The sequence below is a fragment of the Phocoena sinus genome, chromosome 11 (assembly GCF_008692025.1).
Source record: "Phocoena sinus isolate mPhoSin1 chromosome 11, mPhoSin1.pri, whole genome shotgun sequence".
NCBI classification, from domain to species: domain Eukaryota; kingdom Metazoa; phylum Chordata; class Mammalia; order Artiodactyla; family Phocoenidae; genus Phocoena; species Phocoena sinus.
In genome coordinates this window covers 56,794,746-56,814,131 of record NC_045773.1, presented here as the reverse complement: position 1 = coordinate 56,814,131, position 19,386 = coordinate 56,794,746, and the positions used below count along the sequence as shown (strand labels likewise).

General features: G+C 36.7%; 1 protein-coding gene and 1 pseudogene across 5 annotated transcripts in view; one reads left to right on the top strand and one right to left on the bottom strand.

The window, feature by feature from the left end:
* The window catches only part of SLC4A7 (solute carrier family 4 member 7), a 133,400-nt gene that overhangs the window by 84,685 nt on the left and 29,329 nt on the right, over window positions 1-19,386 (bottom strand). For all 5 annotated transcript variants that reach the window (XM_032647508.1, XM_032647511.1, XM_032647510.1 and 2 more), the window contains exons 2-3: window positions 6,576-6,657; window positions 2,423-2,569 (exon numbers count right to left, since the gene is read on the bottom strand). In XM_032647508.1, the coding sequence (XP_032503399.1) occupies window positions 2,423-2,569; window positions 6,576-6,657 (229 nt within the window). The remainder of the gene's footprint in view (window positions 1-2,422; window positions 2,570-6,575; window positions 6,658-19,386) is intronic.
* LOC116761711 overlaps window positions 7,493-19,386 on the top strand; it is a 40,500-nt pseudogene continuing 28,606 nt past the window's right edge.

Sequence of the window (19,386 nt, the reverse complement as noted above, 5' to 3'; positions counted from 1 at the left end):
TTTCTTGGTTATGCCTATTTTCCTACTTCATTATATTCCAAATAATTTGTGGATGTCAGATATTGTGCATTTCTCATGGTTAGGTGCTAGGTTTTACTGTATTTCTTTTAGTAGTACCAGACTTTCTTCCAGCATGCAGATACTTGAAGTCAGTTTAATTCTTTCAAGACCTGCTTTCAAATTTTTTTTTTCTAGCAGATCCACTGCAGCCTTTAGTGTAAAACTAATTTAGACCTACTATTAAGGCAATACCCTTCTGAGACCTCTATCTAATGCCCTATATGTCACAAGGTCTTTCCACTCTGACTGGTGGGAACACATCCTATTCTCAGTCTTTGTGTGAAATCCAGGAATTGTTTACCATACTGCTTTCTGGTGGCTATTTATCAAGCCTCAGGTAGTTTCCTGTCACACATACCCAGACTAGTACCCAGCCAAAGATTTAAAAGGACCCTTCTTCAGACCTTTAGAACACTCTCTGTGTGTAGCTCTCTACTCTCTGGCACTCTACATCTTAAATCCTAACCTACTAGGCCTCCCCAAATTCTAAACTGTCTCCTCAACTCTGAGAGCCTGCTACACTCTGTCTGGGTTCCTCATGCTGTGGCCTGGAAACTGTCTCACAGGGATGAACTCAGGACCACAAGGGTCATCTCACTTGCTTCCCCTCTCTCAGAGCTCAGCATCCTATGCTGTCTGTTGTCCACTGTCTGAAAATTACTGTTTCATATATCTTGTGCAGTTTTCTAAGTGTTTAAAATTGGAGGGCAAATTCAATTCCTGTTATTCCATCATGTCCAGAAGCAAAACACCTGTGTAATCTCTTTTTGGAGAGTGGGGGGAAGAAAGAAGGGACTTCATAGCAATTTCTAGGATACAGATTGGAGTTAAAACCAAAATAAACCCAATTCTGTGGCATAAAACTTTTCTAGGCATAATTACTCTATGAAAAAGTTACAAATATTTTCTCCACCAAATTTATTTTCAAACCACTATATTTAGACTTCATATTTCAGACCTCAGCTTGAACATTAAACCACCTAGCCAGGTGAACATATAAACATACTTACAGTCTAGTAAGCCGCATTCCTATAAAAAATATGGTGTGCCTTTTTATTCAGAGTGAAATAGAGAAGCATACTGATCCACTCACAAAATAACAGCAAAATACTTCTCAACTACCAATGTCATCAAAGTCCACTAACGATGCTTTCTAAAATTACTGATTTTTCCTTCACCAGCGACATATTTTTTTTAGCTATATGACCACTTAATAGCTTATTAGGCCATCAGTATCTCTTAGTACTGGCTAAGAGATTCCCATCATTTAGCCTAAGTTGAAATTTCTCCATCTATATAATGAAAACAATAATACCTATCTTTAATTTTTTAAAACTGCTGAGAAGGTTAAGTCAAAGCACGTTGTCAAGGGCTTGGTGGAATACTTAGCAAAGAACTGGCACTTAATATTTTACTAGGCCATCAGTATCTTCTTTCTTATGATCATGACATAAGCTGTAGTATACACAGTAATTCTTTCCCTCTTTACCTCGTCAAAAGAACTTTCCTTCAGCACAGCACACAAGTGCCTGAGGGGGTGCAGCTCACATGGCTCCTCGAAAATGCACACACTAGGACCTATGGCGTAGATGGCCATATGGGCCACGATGTCCTAAAAAACCAGTGACGCCCTACATGTCAACTGAGTGCAATGTCCTGCTCAAGCCGCACAGCTATTTTTTTGGGCTCTCGCCTTTCCAGCTTTCAGGGGCACTTAAATAACTACTAATCTTTATGATCAGATAATAATTCATTTTCCTCTACCATATGCCTTTTTTGCCTTCTGAGATTCCCATCATTTCCTCTGTCTACTGGCACTTCTTTATTGCTCTGCTTTCAAACAAAACTTCTGTCCTTCTGAAGACAATACTATTAAATCAAAGCACTCTTTTCTGCACAGATAACCAAGTAATCCTGCTTTATGGATAAAAATCTTCTGGCAAAAAATGTATTTAAGAATGAAAAAAAATTTTTCAATCTCTTCCAGGAGCCTAAGGATTCCAGATATTTGTTCATTGCATATGTTAACTGTGAAATATATAATAGAGAAAAGGAAATTAAAAACCCTCCTAAATTGCATTTTAAGTGTCAATACTCAACATTTACAATTCCAAGGTTGGAATACAATAAAGAAACCAAAGCCCCTTACTTTTTTCACTCATCCTAAGTAGATCTTAACCTATCAACTAAGCATTTTTCTTGTAGAAAAAATATTCTTACTTCAATTAGTATTCCTCAATGCATATACTGTGTCTGAGTTATAGCAGAAATACAATTTTAAAAAGGAAATATTTAATTAAAAAAAAAAAACTTTCCAGGAAAGAACCTTAAACTGTTAATGGAGAACCTTCCATTCTCTTACCGTAAGAAGGAGATTCCCGTCCATCTTCTCTGTCTGAGTCTTTGTCTTTTCTTCTCCGGTGGTGATGTTTGTGTCCACGATGCCTGTGACGCCTGCGACTCTCCTTACTAAATGGGACGTGGACACCTATATACACAGCTCGATGACCTGGTAAAATGTTCGGAAACATTACTGGCAGACCTCATTTTATTGCACATCACAGATACTGTGTTTTTTTCAAATAGGTTTGTGGCAACCTTGCATTGAACCAATGTATCAGCACTATTTTTCCAACAGCATTTGCTCTCCTCCTGTCTCTGTGTCATGTTTTGACAGTAATTCTTGCAATGGTTCAAACTTTTTCATTATTATTATATTTTTTATGGTGGCCCATGATCATTGATTTACTATGGTGATTGTTTGGAGGCACCACAAACCATGCCCATATAAGATGGTGAACTTAATCGATACATGTTGTATGTGTTCTGACTGCTCCCCTGACCATCCGTTCACCCATCTCTCTCCCTCTCCTTGGGCCTCCCTATTCCCTAAGACACAGCAATGCTGAAATTAGTCCAATTAAAAACCTTACAACAGCCTCTAAGCGTTCAAGTGAAAGAGTCGCACATCTCTCACCTTAAATCAGAAGCTAGAAATGATTAAGCCTAGTGAGGAAGGCATGCTGAAACTGGCATAAAGCCAGGCCCCTTGTGCCAAACAGCCAAGAAGTAAAAGCAAAGGAAAAGTTCTTGAAGGAAATTAAAAGTGCTACTCTAGTGAACACACAAATGATAAGAAAGTGAAACAGCCTTACTGTTGATAAGGAGAAAGTTTTACTGGTCTGGATAAAATGTAGACAAAACAGCCTTCTATTGGAAGAAGATGCCATCTAGGGCTTTCATAGCTAGAGAAGACAATGCCTGGCTTCAAAGCTTCAAAGGACATGCATGCTAATGCAGCTGGTGACGTGAAGTTGAAGCCAATGTTCATTTACCATTCTGAAAATCCTAGGGCCCTTAAGAGTCATGCTCAGTCTATTCTGCCTGTGCTCTATATATGTATTTTTTTTCCTTCCTTCCTTCCTTTCCTTCCTTCCTCCCTCCCTCCCTCCCTTCCTTCCTTCTTTCCTTCCTTCCTTCTGAAAATCCTAGGGCCCTTAAGAGTCATGCTGAGTCTATTCTGCCTGTGCTCTATATATACTTTCTTCCTTCCTTCGTTCTTTCTTTTGTATTTAACTTTAGTTGATTTACAATATTGTGTTAGTTTCACGTGTATAGCTTCAGATTCTTTTCCATTATAGGTTATACAAAACCTGGATGACAGCGCATCTGTTGACAACAGAGTTTACTCAATATTTTAAGCCCACTGTTGAGACCTACTGCTCAGAAAAAAGATTCCTTTCAAAGTATTACTGCTCATTGACAAGGCACCTAGTTACCCAAGAGCTCTGATGGAGATGTACAAAGAGATTAATGATGTTTTCATGCCTGGTAACACAACATCCATTCTGCAGCTCATGGATCAACGAGTCATTTCAAATTTCAGGTCTTGAAGGCTATAGCTGCCATAGATAGTGACTCCTCTGATAGATCTGGGCAAAGTTAATTGAAAACCTTCTGGAAAGGATTCACCATTCCTTCCCAGATGCCATGAATAGCATTCATGATTCATAGCAAGAGGTCAAAATATCAACATTAACAGGCATTTGGAAGAAGCTGATTCCGGCCCTTGTGGATGACTTTGAGGGGTTCAAGACTTCTGTGGAGAAAGTCACTGCAGATGTGATGGAAACAGCAAAAGAGCTAGAATTAGAAGTGGAGCCTAAAGATGGGACTGAATTGCTGCCAGCTCATGATAAAACTTGCTTCCTACTGATGAGCAAAGAAAGTGGTTTCTTTGGATGAAATCTACTCCTGGTGAAGTTGCTGTGAAGATTGTTGAAATGACAACAAAGGATTAGAATATTGCATAAATTTAGTTGATAAAGCAGAGCCAAAGGCAGGGTTTGAGAGGACTCTAATTTTGAAAGACATTCTACTGTGGGTCAAATGCTATCACACAGCCTTGCAGGCTACAGAGAAATCATTCATGAAAGGAGGAGTCAATCAAAGTGGCAAACTTTATTGTTGTCTTATTTTAAGAAATCAACCCCAACCTTCAGCAACTATCACCCTCATCAGTCAGCAGCCACCAACATCAAGGCAAGACCCTCCACCAGCAAAAAGATTATGACTTGCTGAAGGCTCACATGATGGTTACCATTTTTTAGCAATAAAGTATGTTTTAGTTAAGGCATGTACATTGTTTTTTAGACATAATGCTAGTCACACTTTAAACAGACTACAATATAGCATGAACATAACCTTTATACGCACTAGGAAACCAAAAAAATTCATGTGACTCACTTTACTGCAATATTCACTTTATTGCAGTGGTCTGGAACCAAACCTGCAGTATCTCTGAGTATTGCTAGTATTAGTTTTCCAAAAAGGAAAAAAAGTAACATACACAAAAGTATACAAAATTTACTATGATAAAAAAGAATTATGGGGCTTCCCTGGTGGCAGAGTGGTTGAGAGTCCGCCTACCGATGCAGGGGACACGGGTTCGTGCCCCGGTCCGGGAAGATCCCACATTCCGCGGAGTAGCTGGGCCCGTGAGCCATGACCGCTGAGCCTGCTCGTGCTCCGCAACGGGAGAGGCCACAACAGTGAAAGGCCCGCGTACCGCGGGAAAAAAAAAAAAAAAAAAAAAGAATTATGTATAAGTTCATGTAATTAACAATGCTAGTCTCCTGTTACTTCTCTTATTTTACAGAGCACCAAGGGCTGTTATACCAAGGGCTAATTACACCAAGGGCTAATACCATCAACTGATAAATACACTAGATACACAGGTTACTTTAAAAAAATGGGTTTTTTTTCCATTTCAGGAAGCAAATGTGGAGAACACTTATTTGTGTCTCTTTCCACCTCTTTTTGTAAAGCAATGGCCCCATTCAGCTGTCACAGAAGACTTTAACTCAAAAATGTAGGTCTCAAAAAGACCCCAAAATAAGTCTATCAAAACATCTGCCACGAACACCACCTTAAGCAAGTGTTCAGGGTTAACATAACAGGGTAAGTTATGTCGATAACAGGCTAAGTTATGTCAATAACACCTGTCCACAGGTGAGAGGGGCACATCACATGTGGTATGCTCCTCACATACCCATGATCTGGGCTATGAGATTATAATGTCACAGTGTGACATTAGACAAACCCACATTTTGGAACATTCTATTAGTATCTAACCACTACTCTTCCAAATGTCAAGGTCATGAAAAATGGGGAAAGATCTAGAAATTGTCATAGATTACAGGAGACTAAGGAGACCTGACAACTAAGTGTCCTATCACAACCTGAGCTGTTCAACGGGATCCTGGGACAGAAAAAGAACATCAGTGGGAAAACTAGTAAAATCTGAATAAAATCTGTAGTTTAGTTAGTAGTATTGTATCAATGTTAATTTCTTCATTTTCATAAACTTACACCTAAATAAAATGTTAACATTAGAAAAGCTTGGGTGAAACGTATACAGGGGACACTCTGTACTACCCTTGCAACTCTTCTGTAAATCTAAAATTATTTCAAAAAAAAGAAAGAAACAAAAAAACCATTTGTCAGGACTTCTTCCGGCTCAGGAAAACAGACTGGCAAATAACTCATTTGCTACACAATTCTATGCTGAGGTTTTCATAAGTACTTTAAAAGGCTGATTAACAGACATATAAAACGAACATTTAGATGACAACTAGTCATAACTGTGGCTTATTAGTCTGGCACGCTATAGTTTGCTCATAATTCAAATTACCCAGGCTGTTAGAAAAACAATTAAAGAATTAACTCATTTTATAATTGTGGCATTTCAATTTCCAAGATAAGTAATGGTAACCATCAGTAAAGTTTGAAAAGCATTCTGATTTATATTTCAGGGAATGTTCTATTTGCAGATATGAGTAGTGGTTAAATGGGGTTTTGCTGTATTATTCTTCTTTAAACTATATTTAGAAAAGTGTTGAACACTCTTCTAAATGTATGCTCTACAATGACAACAACAAATAATAGGTGAAGGACACTAACAAACATTCATTAGTAATTTATCCTGCTAATCAAGTTATTTTAAACAAACTTACTTTCTAGTTCTTCTTTTTCAAACTTGGTGTTCACAGTTGAGCTGGTTTTGCCAAGATCTACAACAGCTTCTTCATCGGGACCCTAAAAAGAAATTATTCCCATTCACTCATGAAATCAATATATACTGAGGACCTACTTAATAGGGTGTGTTATTTGAGACAGCCAAAAATATGTAACAGATTGCCTTCCTCTCAAAGAACTGAATTCGTAATATAGCTAACTGTATTCTTTCAAAAGTATGTTTATAGGCTTTTTTTTTTTAACTCCACAGAAGACCATTCAAAAATCTCATGGAAAGAACTGAAATGACAAAGATTTTTCACTGGTCTTCTATGGAAGTTACTGGTAACTGGTACACATACTCACTTCAATGGAACAACCCTCCAGATCAGAAATTAAAGAAAATCGGGGATGAGGGAAACCCTTAGATATCAATATAGAATACTTTTCTTTCCTTCTTCTTTTTTTTTTTTTTTTTTTTTTTGCTCCTAGGTACTCTTAACCAAAAAAAAAAAAAAAAAAAAAAAAAACCACCCCGCTTATTAGCTCAGCTACATTGGATATTGGATTGGATTATGGTTAAACATATAATGATCAAAAATAAGCCCATAGACTTAACATGTAGTATCACTTTCACTCATAAGTTACCAAGAAACAATCAAAGTTATATGCACTTTTTATTTCTCTACAAAGGAAAAGCCATGCCAAAATGTAACCTCTAAGCAGAGTCCAGCTTTGAGTTGTGGAAGTCAACCTTTACAATTTTGTTCCATTCTTCAGTTCAACAAAAAGACTAACCATATTTACTGTAAAACACTACACAGACTATTTTTAAAAGAAAATTTTAGCTTAAATTTCCCTCCTCAACTTCTTAACTTTCAAAAGAACATTATACAATCCTCATTAACTACTTATTATGAACTTAGTATGTACAAGATCCTGCGTCACTGAGACAGATGGACGAAGCCCCTTCCCTTCAGAGGTCTTAATGTGAGCTGTGGCTCACACTGGCCTCATGCCCAGCAGGGCTCTGCAGCCTCACAGACCTTCACTGCTGATGGGCATGGCCAGCAGAGCCACCATGAGGTGGCCCTACAGGTGCACCCAGACTCAGTGGGCAAGAGTGATGAGGAGGACAGCATCTGCCACTTCCAGTTCCTCAGGGAAGTCTGTTCCGTCTTAAGTGACAAAGACGAGAGAGCAGCGTACAATGAGCAGGGGACAGTGGATAAGGACTCCGCTGTACTCAACCAAACCTGGGACTAGGACACACACTGGAGGAGGACACTCAAGGTTCTGAAAAGATAGGCAAAGGTTCTGAGGAAGAGCAGACTGATGTGACAAAGGCCTATCTGAACTTCAAGGGTGACATGGATCAGTTTGTGGAGTGTGCATGTGTGTAGTACAGAGGAACCCAGAATATGGAACCTCATTTGGCAAGGCATTCATACTGGAGAAATCCTGTCCCACAATGCCTCTGTCAAAGGATCAAAGCAAGAGATGAACGGAAGGGAAAGGATGGCCCAGGAAGAGGCTAAAAAAACACAGAAATGAGCAGAAAGGAGCCAGGGCTTGATGAAGAGGTAGATGACCTAATCAGCCATTCAGGGCAGGCAAAAGATGGGCAACTGGAAATGAATGATATTCCTGCTCAGAAAGAAGCAAAGTACTACAAACCTCCCAAAGGAGAAGAGGAAAAAAACCCCAACAGCTTTCAAGAAAGAAAAGAACTAATCTAATTTGTTCTCTTTCATGGTCTTTACGCTTTAATTGATAACTTTATAGTACTCCACTATCAGTTTTCTAGAAGGAAGTTATTTTATCCATCAGATGACAGTTATTTTTCCCCATGGTCTCCGTGGTTGCTCACTGCCTAGCACTTCCTCTCCACTTAAAACAATAAACCAGAAGGACATATAACGCAGTCAGCTTCTCACCACTTTCCATGTCCAAGCATCAATTGGAGGGCCAGTTTGTTTTAGAAAGGATCAAACAGGAGTTTGGGTAAAATGATCTTTTAAGGTCTCCTCTAACTCTTGACCTTAAAATATCTTACTTTTTGGGTATAGGTTTTTTTTTTCAGTGCATACAAAATAAATTCATATACAATTATTCCTTGCTATCCAAACTCTCAGTGTCTTAATTCTTATATCTTAAAACTCAGGAACTGAATCAATTTGATTAAATTTTCAAATATATTCCCTACTATCCAAACCCTCACTATTTGCTACCCGAAAACTCAGAAACAGACACAGTATATTAAGAAAATGCAGATCTCAATATCCAAACTTACTTTCTGAATGAAGGCTAGATATCCAAACTGTAGAATCAAATAGACCTGGATATCAAGAGGTCTTGTATATGACTCTAAAGGACTGGGATTCAATTTAATACAGGAAACTCAGAAGCTAAATGACTTGCTAAGGCTTTACATCTAAAGGACTGGGAAACAGGCTGTGTAGATCATTATACATTTTCATATAGTAGACTAAGAAAGAAGAGACAGCTGTATGTGTGGTAACCTACCTCACAGCAGTCACACTCCCTTAATATTGAGGAAAGGCTAAAGTAGGAAACACACACACACATACAAGAATGAAGAACTAATCATTACCATCCATTAAGCATGCCACACTCTAAAACCATTCCTCCAATAATGTCATGCTATTTAGTCACTAAGCATGCATAGGTAGGTACAAAAAAGAAGCTGCCTCTCAAAGAAAAGACACAGATGTTGTATGATCCAAGAGGTAGCACACTGTGTATTCTAAAAGGGATTAACTGCTCCCATTCCAAACTTTCGTTTCAACACAACTGCCAAGGAAGCAAAACAATATACTTATCTCTCATCCTTAACAAACAAACAAAAAAACCTCTTTTATTCCTATGCAGATGTACTTACATGTTTAGATGTACTAACACTAATCAGCTAACACTATGAAACAGCTGAAGTTGGGCAAGCTCACAATATTTATTTAAAATACACATACTCTTTGACCTGTAAACATCTATCACAGAAAAATACTGCCACGTGTGCCAAAAGGGGCATGTAAAAAAGAGGATGTCCATCTATTCATTTTCTCATGGTCCACTCACCTTGCTCTCCTTAGATACCCTCTTTGAAGCCTGGAGTAAGTGACTCAAAGCCAAGTGAATATATAATTTTATTGTTACTGTTTGGGTTTTCAATGAGAATGCTTTCATGCGTAACTTGTAGAAAAAACTAAGGTTAAAATTTTTGAAGTCTGGAAAATTTACAACACAACACTGTTTAAAACAAACAAACAAACAAAAAACAGGGAGGGGGTATCTGCATTTCTCCCTTCCCTTAAAAACATTATCTACTTTTCAACAACTGTGAAACATGAATCAGAAAGGCACACACATTGCCCATCTCAACATATTACAAGTAATTCATCGAAATATGCAGGTGCATATGGCTATATATTGAAAATATATATATTTTCTGAGGGATAAATATATCCCTCAGAATGAAGGGATTGACGTTTCAAGGTAGAAATACACTTCTGAAAAAACACTGCATTTTTAATTCTATCACCTTAGGATAAGCTTTAAGCCATGTTTCTAAATATAGATCTAGTTAAGACACTATATAAAGTACAATTTTATTTGAGTTCCTTTTTGAAATAGATGTAAAAAATACATGTAAATATTTAAAAGGTTAAACATCAAACCACTGACACTGTGTCACACGGATGGCTGGGGAAGCAGAAACAGACAACCCTGTAGTGTTTAATTTTCTGTTAACAATAAAAATGTAATTTTGGTAATTTTTAAAAAGAATAAATTCAAGTTTCAATTTAATGTGTCAGTTACTTTTAAATCTGTATCTAGAAAAAACTCTTCTTCATTTTTTAACTCCAAGAATATAGTGGAAAACTAAAAATAGCAAAAGCAAAGAGCCACCCCTGACATCAAAATGTTTTCGTTCCTAACCTCAGATGAGTAAGCCACACAAGCCAGTCCTTATAAAGCCTACCTAAAATGAAATAAAGCCAAGGCACTGGGAAAACTCAAATACACGGAAGAATAAAAAGGCACCCTAAGTATACCAATGCAAGATTGACTCACTCTAATCTTAAGAAAATTATTTTGCCTTGGTTTCAATTTTTTATTTATAAAATAAGGTAACTATCCAGAATACAACTGCTCTACAACACAGAAGACAACAGATTTAAGAATTATCTATATAAGATCACTAAGAAAGTTTAAATTCTCTTTATATGAAATAACAAATGTGCAAGGTTATTTACTGCAGCTTGTAACTGGAAAAGACTGGAAACCATCCCCAAGGGCCCTTAAAAGAGGAATGGCAATGTATTTGATGGAATACCAAGCTACTAAAAAAAATTAAGATGCTATATACTGACATGAAAAATATTTAAGACCTATTATAAAATGAAATACACACAAGGTAGAGAACCACACGTACAGCATACTACTTTCTGTATAAGAAAGTCCCTAGAAGAGGAATATCTGAATTTACACAATGAACACTGAAACTGAAAGGACATACAAGCAAACAGTATAACTGGTTACCTCTGACTTCTGGATTTATTGTTTTTCTTATATTGCTTTGATTTATTTTAACCATGTGAACACAGAGGTAGACAAGTATAAAATCTTTTGAAAGCCATGTCACCTATCTACTTGGTCCTCATCTACAAGTGTTACTTGCCCTTGAAAGAGCTGTGAGGCGAGGTGCCATGTGAGTGTGCCAAGTACAAGGGCACAAGCACAGAAGAGGCCCACATTTTACTGAATCTAAATAAGGAGACTAAAAATGCTTTCTCATCTACCATACAGCTTTAAAACTAGATTAATTAGCAAAGTCTTAACAATTACAGAAACAAATACCTATTAATTTCCTAATTAACACTGATATGAAGATTCAAAATATATCCTGAAATAGTATTGTGGTTGTATAGGAGAATTATTCATAGGAAATGCGTTCCTAAGCATCTAGGATGAAATGCCAAGAGAAGGCAACTAACTCTCATAAGGATCTAGAACTGTATTACTTTAAGAGATTTTCAGATTTTATGATATATTATAAATTCAGACACACCTAGAGAGTTTGTTAAAATTCAGTTTCCTGTGCCCAGTGCTGACCCAGTAGTTTAGGTGGAGCCCAAGCACCCGTATTTTCAATAACCTCTGTGTGATTCTGCTGCACGCCAGTCTGCACACTATGTCCTCAGTTATGTTACAGACTTAAGCTATATATATTTAAAATGCTCTTCAAGAGAGGCTGCTTCCTGCCCTTAACCATTTTAGGAGGCCTTATAGGGACCACTCTCACTTCATTCACATTGTTCTAATCCTTCAGAAAATGAAATATACATTCCAATTCACAAGAAAACACTGTAAAGTTACTATATACTTTCACTGCATTACAAGCAACCCTAAATCTATTTCTTCCAAATATTGCCAATTCCCAATCTTATCCCACCTACTACCAAGAGTTGAACTTAATATTAAAAAAACTTTAAATTTATGGGCAAAACGCTTAAGGGTAAGCAAATAATCTTTCCTAATCCAGGTAAAAGGAGAAATCATCAGTGAATACTGTTTCACAAAATAAAAAGCCAAAGAATGATATTCATAGTTTCTAAAGAATTCACTTGGCATTTTTTGATTGATTCATTACTCTAAAATAGGTGGAAGAGACGTAAAAGGTATATGGAAAATTAAAGCAATTTAAAATGACAAATTTTAAACTCAGGCAATCATGTGATTCCGACAGAAAAAAATTTAAAACCCTGGGAAAAATGCTTTGTCACCAGAGGAGGAACTGGATAGATTCAGATACTGGAACACAAAGTTTCAGAAATTTTTATTTTAAATACACACCCTAAGAAAAAGTTACAAAGGGAAAAAGTGAAGAGGTCAAAGAATATAAGAGCAAGAGAACTCAAAGAAGTGTGAGGTGTAAAAACTCACAATTGACAGATTCCAATAATAAAGAAGATTATTAGTGAAACACTATTGTCAGAAACTTCATTACAAAGCACAAGAGTCATGGACAAATGGAAAGCCTCATTAGGGTCTATCTGAAATTATAAATCACAAATATTTATGGCACTCTTGCTATGAGGAGATACTTATATTCATTCCAAGTTCTAACTCAACACACACATACCAAAAAACACATAGGAATCACTTACTTTAGGTTATCGAGTATATATAAATTGATTAACAGAAATGAGGATAGTAATAAAATCTACTTCTGAAATGGGCTTTTAAAAAAACTACCTCAACTTTATCAGTAACTAAAATGTATAGAAAAGCACAGGCATTCTGCACAAAAGGAAAAACACACATACACAAAGATCCAGTAGATGTTTTATAGCAGAAGGTCTAGCAGGTATTCTGTCAAAATTCCCCAATTTCGGTCAGCCGGGGTTATCGTTAGCTAGGTATTTTTAGAATTCCATTGAATTTTTTTTACCAAAAATCGACAAGAAAAAACCAGGGAATCCCTCAGCAATATGGTCTATTTGCCTATTCTTTCCCTGGTTAATACCCCTGACCGCATGAATCTGATGGACCATAAAAAAAAGTCTCATTTCCTTAAATAAAGACTAGGAGTTTGGACTCATCCATTCATTTAACAAATATCTACTGAGTGTATGTACACTATGTGCTGAGCATCATTCCAGATACTGAGGATACATCAGTGAATAAAAAACTGTAATATAATCAAATGGCCAGCTTATCAGTTAATTTACAGCTAAGGTAGGGCTCCCCATGATAAGAAATCAAGGCGTAAATGAATTATCTTCTCCACTCCTGATGAATAAATGAGGTCTCACAGACTCATAGGTATGGATGGGTTTTACTTTTCCATTTCAATCTTCTCATTTTACACACACACACACACACCCCACAGAGCTTAAGGGACTTGTTCTTTATCCAGGAGACAAGAGACCAAGGTCACTGTAATACAGGCTGAGAATACACAGTACTTTATAGTATTTATTAAAACTTGTAATTATATATTTATGTAACTAGCTGCTTAACTGTTTCCCAGCCTGAACAATAAGCTCCAAGAAGAAGGGAATCATGTCCATTTTACTCACCACTGTCTCCTCAGCATCAAGCAGGGCCTGGGCCTTGGTTAAATACTCATTGACTGTTGTGTATATTCCAAAGGACAAGACACTGGGCTAAAAAATTTATATTGGATACACTTAAGGCCTCCTTATGAACACAATTAAAGCTTAAACACAGATAGGTACTCAACAGTTTGGAATTTAATCAATCAGTTTATAAACAAAAAAGCCCAGCACCAACACATGATAAAATCAAAATTCAATTCACTAGTAGGAATTCCCACCAAAATCTAATCTAAGTTTTGTATCAAACAGGTCTTACCAATATCTCTCATAGTCATTTATCCTGCCTGAAAAGCCAAAATTCACAATTTGTACTGTCTTGGTCAAATGATAAAAATGAGACATTAACATGCCAAAGGCATATTGGGGGAAAGAAGTGTTAAAAGATTATTTAACAATAAAGTCATAAACCTAGGCTATTATCCTCTTCTGACACCTGAGGTTTACAAAATCCATTATTAAAACAGCATCAGAAGATCCCTATCACAAAGTAATTTCTTCATTATAAGACATATGGCTATAGCCCAAAAGTAACACCTCCCATAAATTATGATTATTAACCATGTAATTTCAGTTATCAAATACTTCAGTTTAGCTTCAAAACATATTTAACCATTAAGACAAAGTAATTTCTTTCCTAGTATCTTAGCCATATAAAACTGCTTAAAGCCTCATTCAAGTAATACTAACTAATCAAAAAATGAATTCTATAGAATAATAAAAATGCTACAAACATTGTTAATACAACACAAGGATTTACTCCTTTCAGCAGATGACTTCCACAGCCAAGGACACAGAGGATGATACTATTCTAAGCCAGTGCTAGTAAGCCTGACATTTCTTCAAGCTTCACTATTAAACTCTGAAAGATTCAAACTTGTTCGTAAATAAAACACAAGATCATAACTGGGTACATACAGGTAACTTCTTCTCCAGCCGAAATCTTTCCATAGTGGTATATAAATGCCTTGTTTTTGAGAGTGTAGTGCATCAAGTCCCTTGCAGAGTCCAGGGGCAGTGAGGACATAGCTGATTTAGGTCACTGGGCTTTACACAGATGAACCCTCTAAGTTGCTTTCATGGTACAACCAATCAGGGTCCTTTAAGTTACCTAATCTTCCAAGCTAATAACTACCACTTACGCAGGGTCAGAGCATAAGAGATCTGACAAGTAATACACACATTTAGTTATAACTGAAAATACCAAAAGAAGAATGTAGCAACCAGTTTTCAACTGAAACCTTTCTATAACAATTAATTCAAAAGAAAGCATACACTAAGGATATATGTAATGGGTGTGTGTATTTTTTTTTTTAAGAGAATAAATTTTCAACAACATAGTTAAATCTAGCTCTTAATTTCATTTAAATTCAGGAAAGATCCAAATATATTTTCGCCTGAAGAGAGTTTTGCCTTTTTATCATTACTATATTTATACCAACTTATTGTAACCATATACTAATAACAGGATTAATAAATCATATTGTGGCTTTAATTATCATTTTACTCCCAATTAAGGATTCATATGGATAACAGCTAAAAGGGAAAAGGAAATGAGCAGCACCCCTCTAACCTTCGGACTCAAGATCTCTTTCCACCCTTAAAGACTACTTAAGACCTCAAAGGGCCTTTGTTTATAAAGTTTACCATCTATACTAACGATATTGGAAGTAAAACTAAGAAAACTTTAAAATATTTATTTAAATTCATTTTTAAAAATAAAGCCATTACGTGTTAACATAAATAACATTTTAGTTAAAAAAATTTTCAAAAACAAAACAAGATTTAGTGAGAATAGCTTTTACATTTTTTCAAATCTCTTAATATCTGACTTAAGAGAAGATGATTGGATTCTCATATCTACTTCTGTAATCAATCTCATATGATTTGTTATTTGGTTGAAAGATATGAAAAAAATCCAAGTTCAGACAAATACTCTATTGGAAAAGGGAGAAGTGTCCTAATACTCTTTTCAGGTGACTGGATATTCCTCTCTGATGTGTCACCAAACTCAACAAGTAGTCATTCTTAAGGTCTTTTTGCGGTACGCGGGGCTCTCACTGTTGTGGCCTCTCCCGTTGCGCAGCACAGACTTCGGACGCGCAGGCTCAGTGGCCATGGCTCAGGGGCCTAGCCGCTCCGCAGCATGTGGGATCTTCCCGGACCGGGGCATGAACCCGTGTGCCCTGCATCGGCAGGCGGACTCTCAAACACTGCGCCACCAGGGAAGCCCAACAAGTAGTCATTCTTAAAGGTTAGGTTGCAAGGTGGAATCTGCAACCATTTCAAGTGAATGTTTTACATACTGCTACATTAAAATCCATTGGTCTATCATATACTTTGAATGGATCTCTCATCCATTTGTAAAATTTCACACTTCATTATACAATATTTTTAAAAATCACATTTGTTAATATTATCAATAATCTCATAAGTTTTAAGTGTTGAGAACAGATACGTTTTTCAAAATTATAATTTTGTTTTATGAAAGCTAGACTCATTATCATTAGTAGCAAGTACCATGAGTTGTTTTTCTTGAAGTGACAGACTCACTTCATTTCTTTCTGAGGAAATATCTGTCAAATGTCAAGTCCGAATAACCATAGTTAGTTTGTCCGTTCTTTCAAGTAAAAATGGCATCCTGAGAAAAAAAAAGCAGCTAGAGGAGCTCACAATTCAATCAAACACACCAGAGCTTTTTCTCCAGACAACCCACCGTACCTCAGTATACAGATGTATTTCTATGCATGCTTCCTATTCTGTCATTTGGAATATTAAAGCAATGTATTCTCAAAGGCTCGGATTTAACAAAATAATAAGTTTTTACTGCTTCATCAAGGACATTCTTTTCTTCAGTGAACAGTTTTGTTTTGCTTTTAAACGGAGAGTGCCTGGTGGTGCTGCCTGGTGCCTCCCTGAGTCTCACCCAGCACTGCTCCCGCACCATCCGCACAAACTTCAACCCAGGGGAAAAAGGCAAGTAGTGTCCCAGTATTATTATGAAAGTAATTTTGATCTTGCAGATCCTCTGAAAGGATTTCAGGGACTGGCAGGGGTCCCTGAATAGCACTTTGAGAACGATTAAAAAATTCAGGTTTAAAATATAGAACTGGGCTTCCCTGGTGGCACAGTGGTTGAGAGTCCACCTGCCGATGCGGGGCACAAGGGTTCGTGCCCCGGTCCGGGAAGATCCCACATGCCGCGGAGCGCTGGGCCCGTGAGCCATGGCTGCTGAGCCTGCGCATCCAGAGCCTGTGCTCCGCAACGGGAGAGGCCACAACAGTGAGAGGCTCGCGCACCGCAAAAAAAAAAAAAAATATATATATATATATATGAAAAAAATAGAACTGAAGAATTGTAGGTGAATATTCTTTTCATTTTCTTTATGATGCTGTTTGTTCAATGAATATTTTAATGTGTATAGAAGGAGAGAAGATTAAAAACTATTATCTTGTTATTCTGTTTTCTAGAAAAATGATAAAACATATTTATTATACCTATTATGTGCTGAAACTATGCTAAACATTATCATATATATTATACAGCACATTCAGATATTTCATTTTCTCCTCTCAGCTCTGACTAAAGCTCAGAGAAGTGAAGTCACTTCTCCAAAGTCCCAGAGCTAGTAGGCAGTGGATTTAGGACTCAAACCTAGTCCTTCTCAATTCATACTTTTCTTCTACTCCAACTACATATAATAAAATTTAAAAAAAAAATTTCAATAATAGTTGAATAAAACAAAATTCTAACTGAACACAGATGAATAAAATAAAATGTTTACTGAATTCAAATAAAATGTAATCTAAATTAAATCAGAAATATGTTCTGTGAATAGACAGACTTGCTTCCTGGTAAACAAATCAAACAAATGATAATTTCTATAGAAATATCTATATCCCAAAAGTAAAGTCTTACTACCAGCTAATCCTGTAGAACTTACTGACAACATGCACCAAATAACAAAATAAGAAGTTTAAATTGAAATAATATATATCAAACAAAAGAACACTTTATTTTATTTTATTTTTATTTTTTGCGGTATGCGGGCCTCTCACTGCTGTGGCCTCTCCGCTGCAGAGCACAGGCTCCGGACGCGCAGGCTCAGCGGCCATGGCTCATGGGCCTAGCCGCTCCGCGGCACGTGGGATCTTCTCGGACTGGGGCACGAACCCGTGTCCCCTGCATTGGCAGGCGGACTCTCAACCACTGTGCCACCAGGGAAGCCCAAAAAAACTTTATTTTAATCCTCCATGATCTATATGAAACAGTAGATACCAGGCAAAAGACATGACACAGCCTTCAAGTACAGTTTTGGTTTTAGTAAGCTTCTCTAAGAATTGGAAACCCCAGTGACATCAACAGCTACAATAAAAATTTTTTAATTTTTAAAAACTTCAACCTTTCTATGATTTACACTTGGCAAATGAACATAAATCTGAAGAAACAAATAAAAATAATGTATGTTATTCACTGATTTTTAAAATCCTCAATACATCAATCCTGGAGTAAAGAACATCTACAATTAGGTTCAAAACCAATTTCCACAATGACTTCTTGAAATTTACCTGCTGTGGAAATTCTTGGCCCTTGCCACTGGTATTTAAGAGCTTAATCTTCTGGTGTGGCACATGTCTCACGCCCACTGGATTACAAGAGCCCTCAGCATAGGGACTTAGGTAGAAGGAAGGGAGGGAGAGAAAAAGAAGCAGCTTAACAGGCCTCAGGGGAAAAGGAGGAATTCGGTGCATACAATTTTTTAATTTCCCAAATTGCAAAACAAAATGTTATTCATCAAAATACAGAAGATCCATCTTTCCAATATGTTACCTGTTATGACACTATCCTGGGCACTACTAAACCAATATTCAAATAACAATTTTAAATCAAGTTTTACCGGTTAAATAGAAAGGTAAAGTCAGTTTTAGTCTACTACTTTCTTGAAAAATAAAGATATTAACTCAACATATAAACTCAGGAATTTTAATCTGGCTAGTCCTTTAAAGATTTCTTTTCAGTTTTATTTTACAGCAATACTTAATCCTTTTAAACCAATCTATTGAGGTATGACTGGCATGTAAAAAGCTATACATATTTAATATATACAACTCGACTGAGTTTGGGGTAAGTATACACTCATGAAGCCATCACCACCTTCAAGACCACAGACATATCTGTCACCTCTCAAAGTTTCCTCCCAGCCCCATATTATCATTATTATTTGTGTGTGTGTGCCTGTTCATGTGCGTGTTAAGAACACTTAACTTGTCAGATCTACTCTTAAAAAATGTTAAGTATACAATGTGGTACTGTTAGCTATAGGCACTATGCTGTACATATTACTTATCTTGCTTAACTGAAACTTTGTACCCTTTGACCATCACCTCTTCATTTTCCCCACCTCCTAGTCCCTGGCAACCACCATTCTACTCTCTGTTTCCATGATTTTGACTATTTTAGATTCCACATATAAGTGAAATCAGACAGGATTTGTCATTCTGTATCTGGCTTATTTCACTTAGCAATAAATATGTTTACACGGATCAAAAAAGTCTCACTTGTTCCCTTGGTTTCTCTGCCCGATTTTCAACCTTTTCTCCATTTTTATAACACAAATATAAGTATATATGCATATACACTTACCAAAAAAGGTAGCTACATACAACTCATT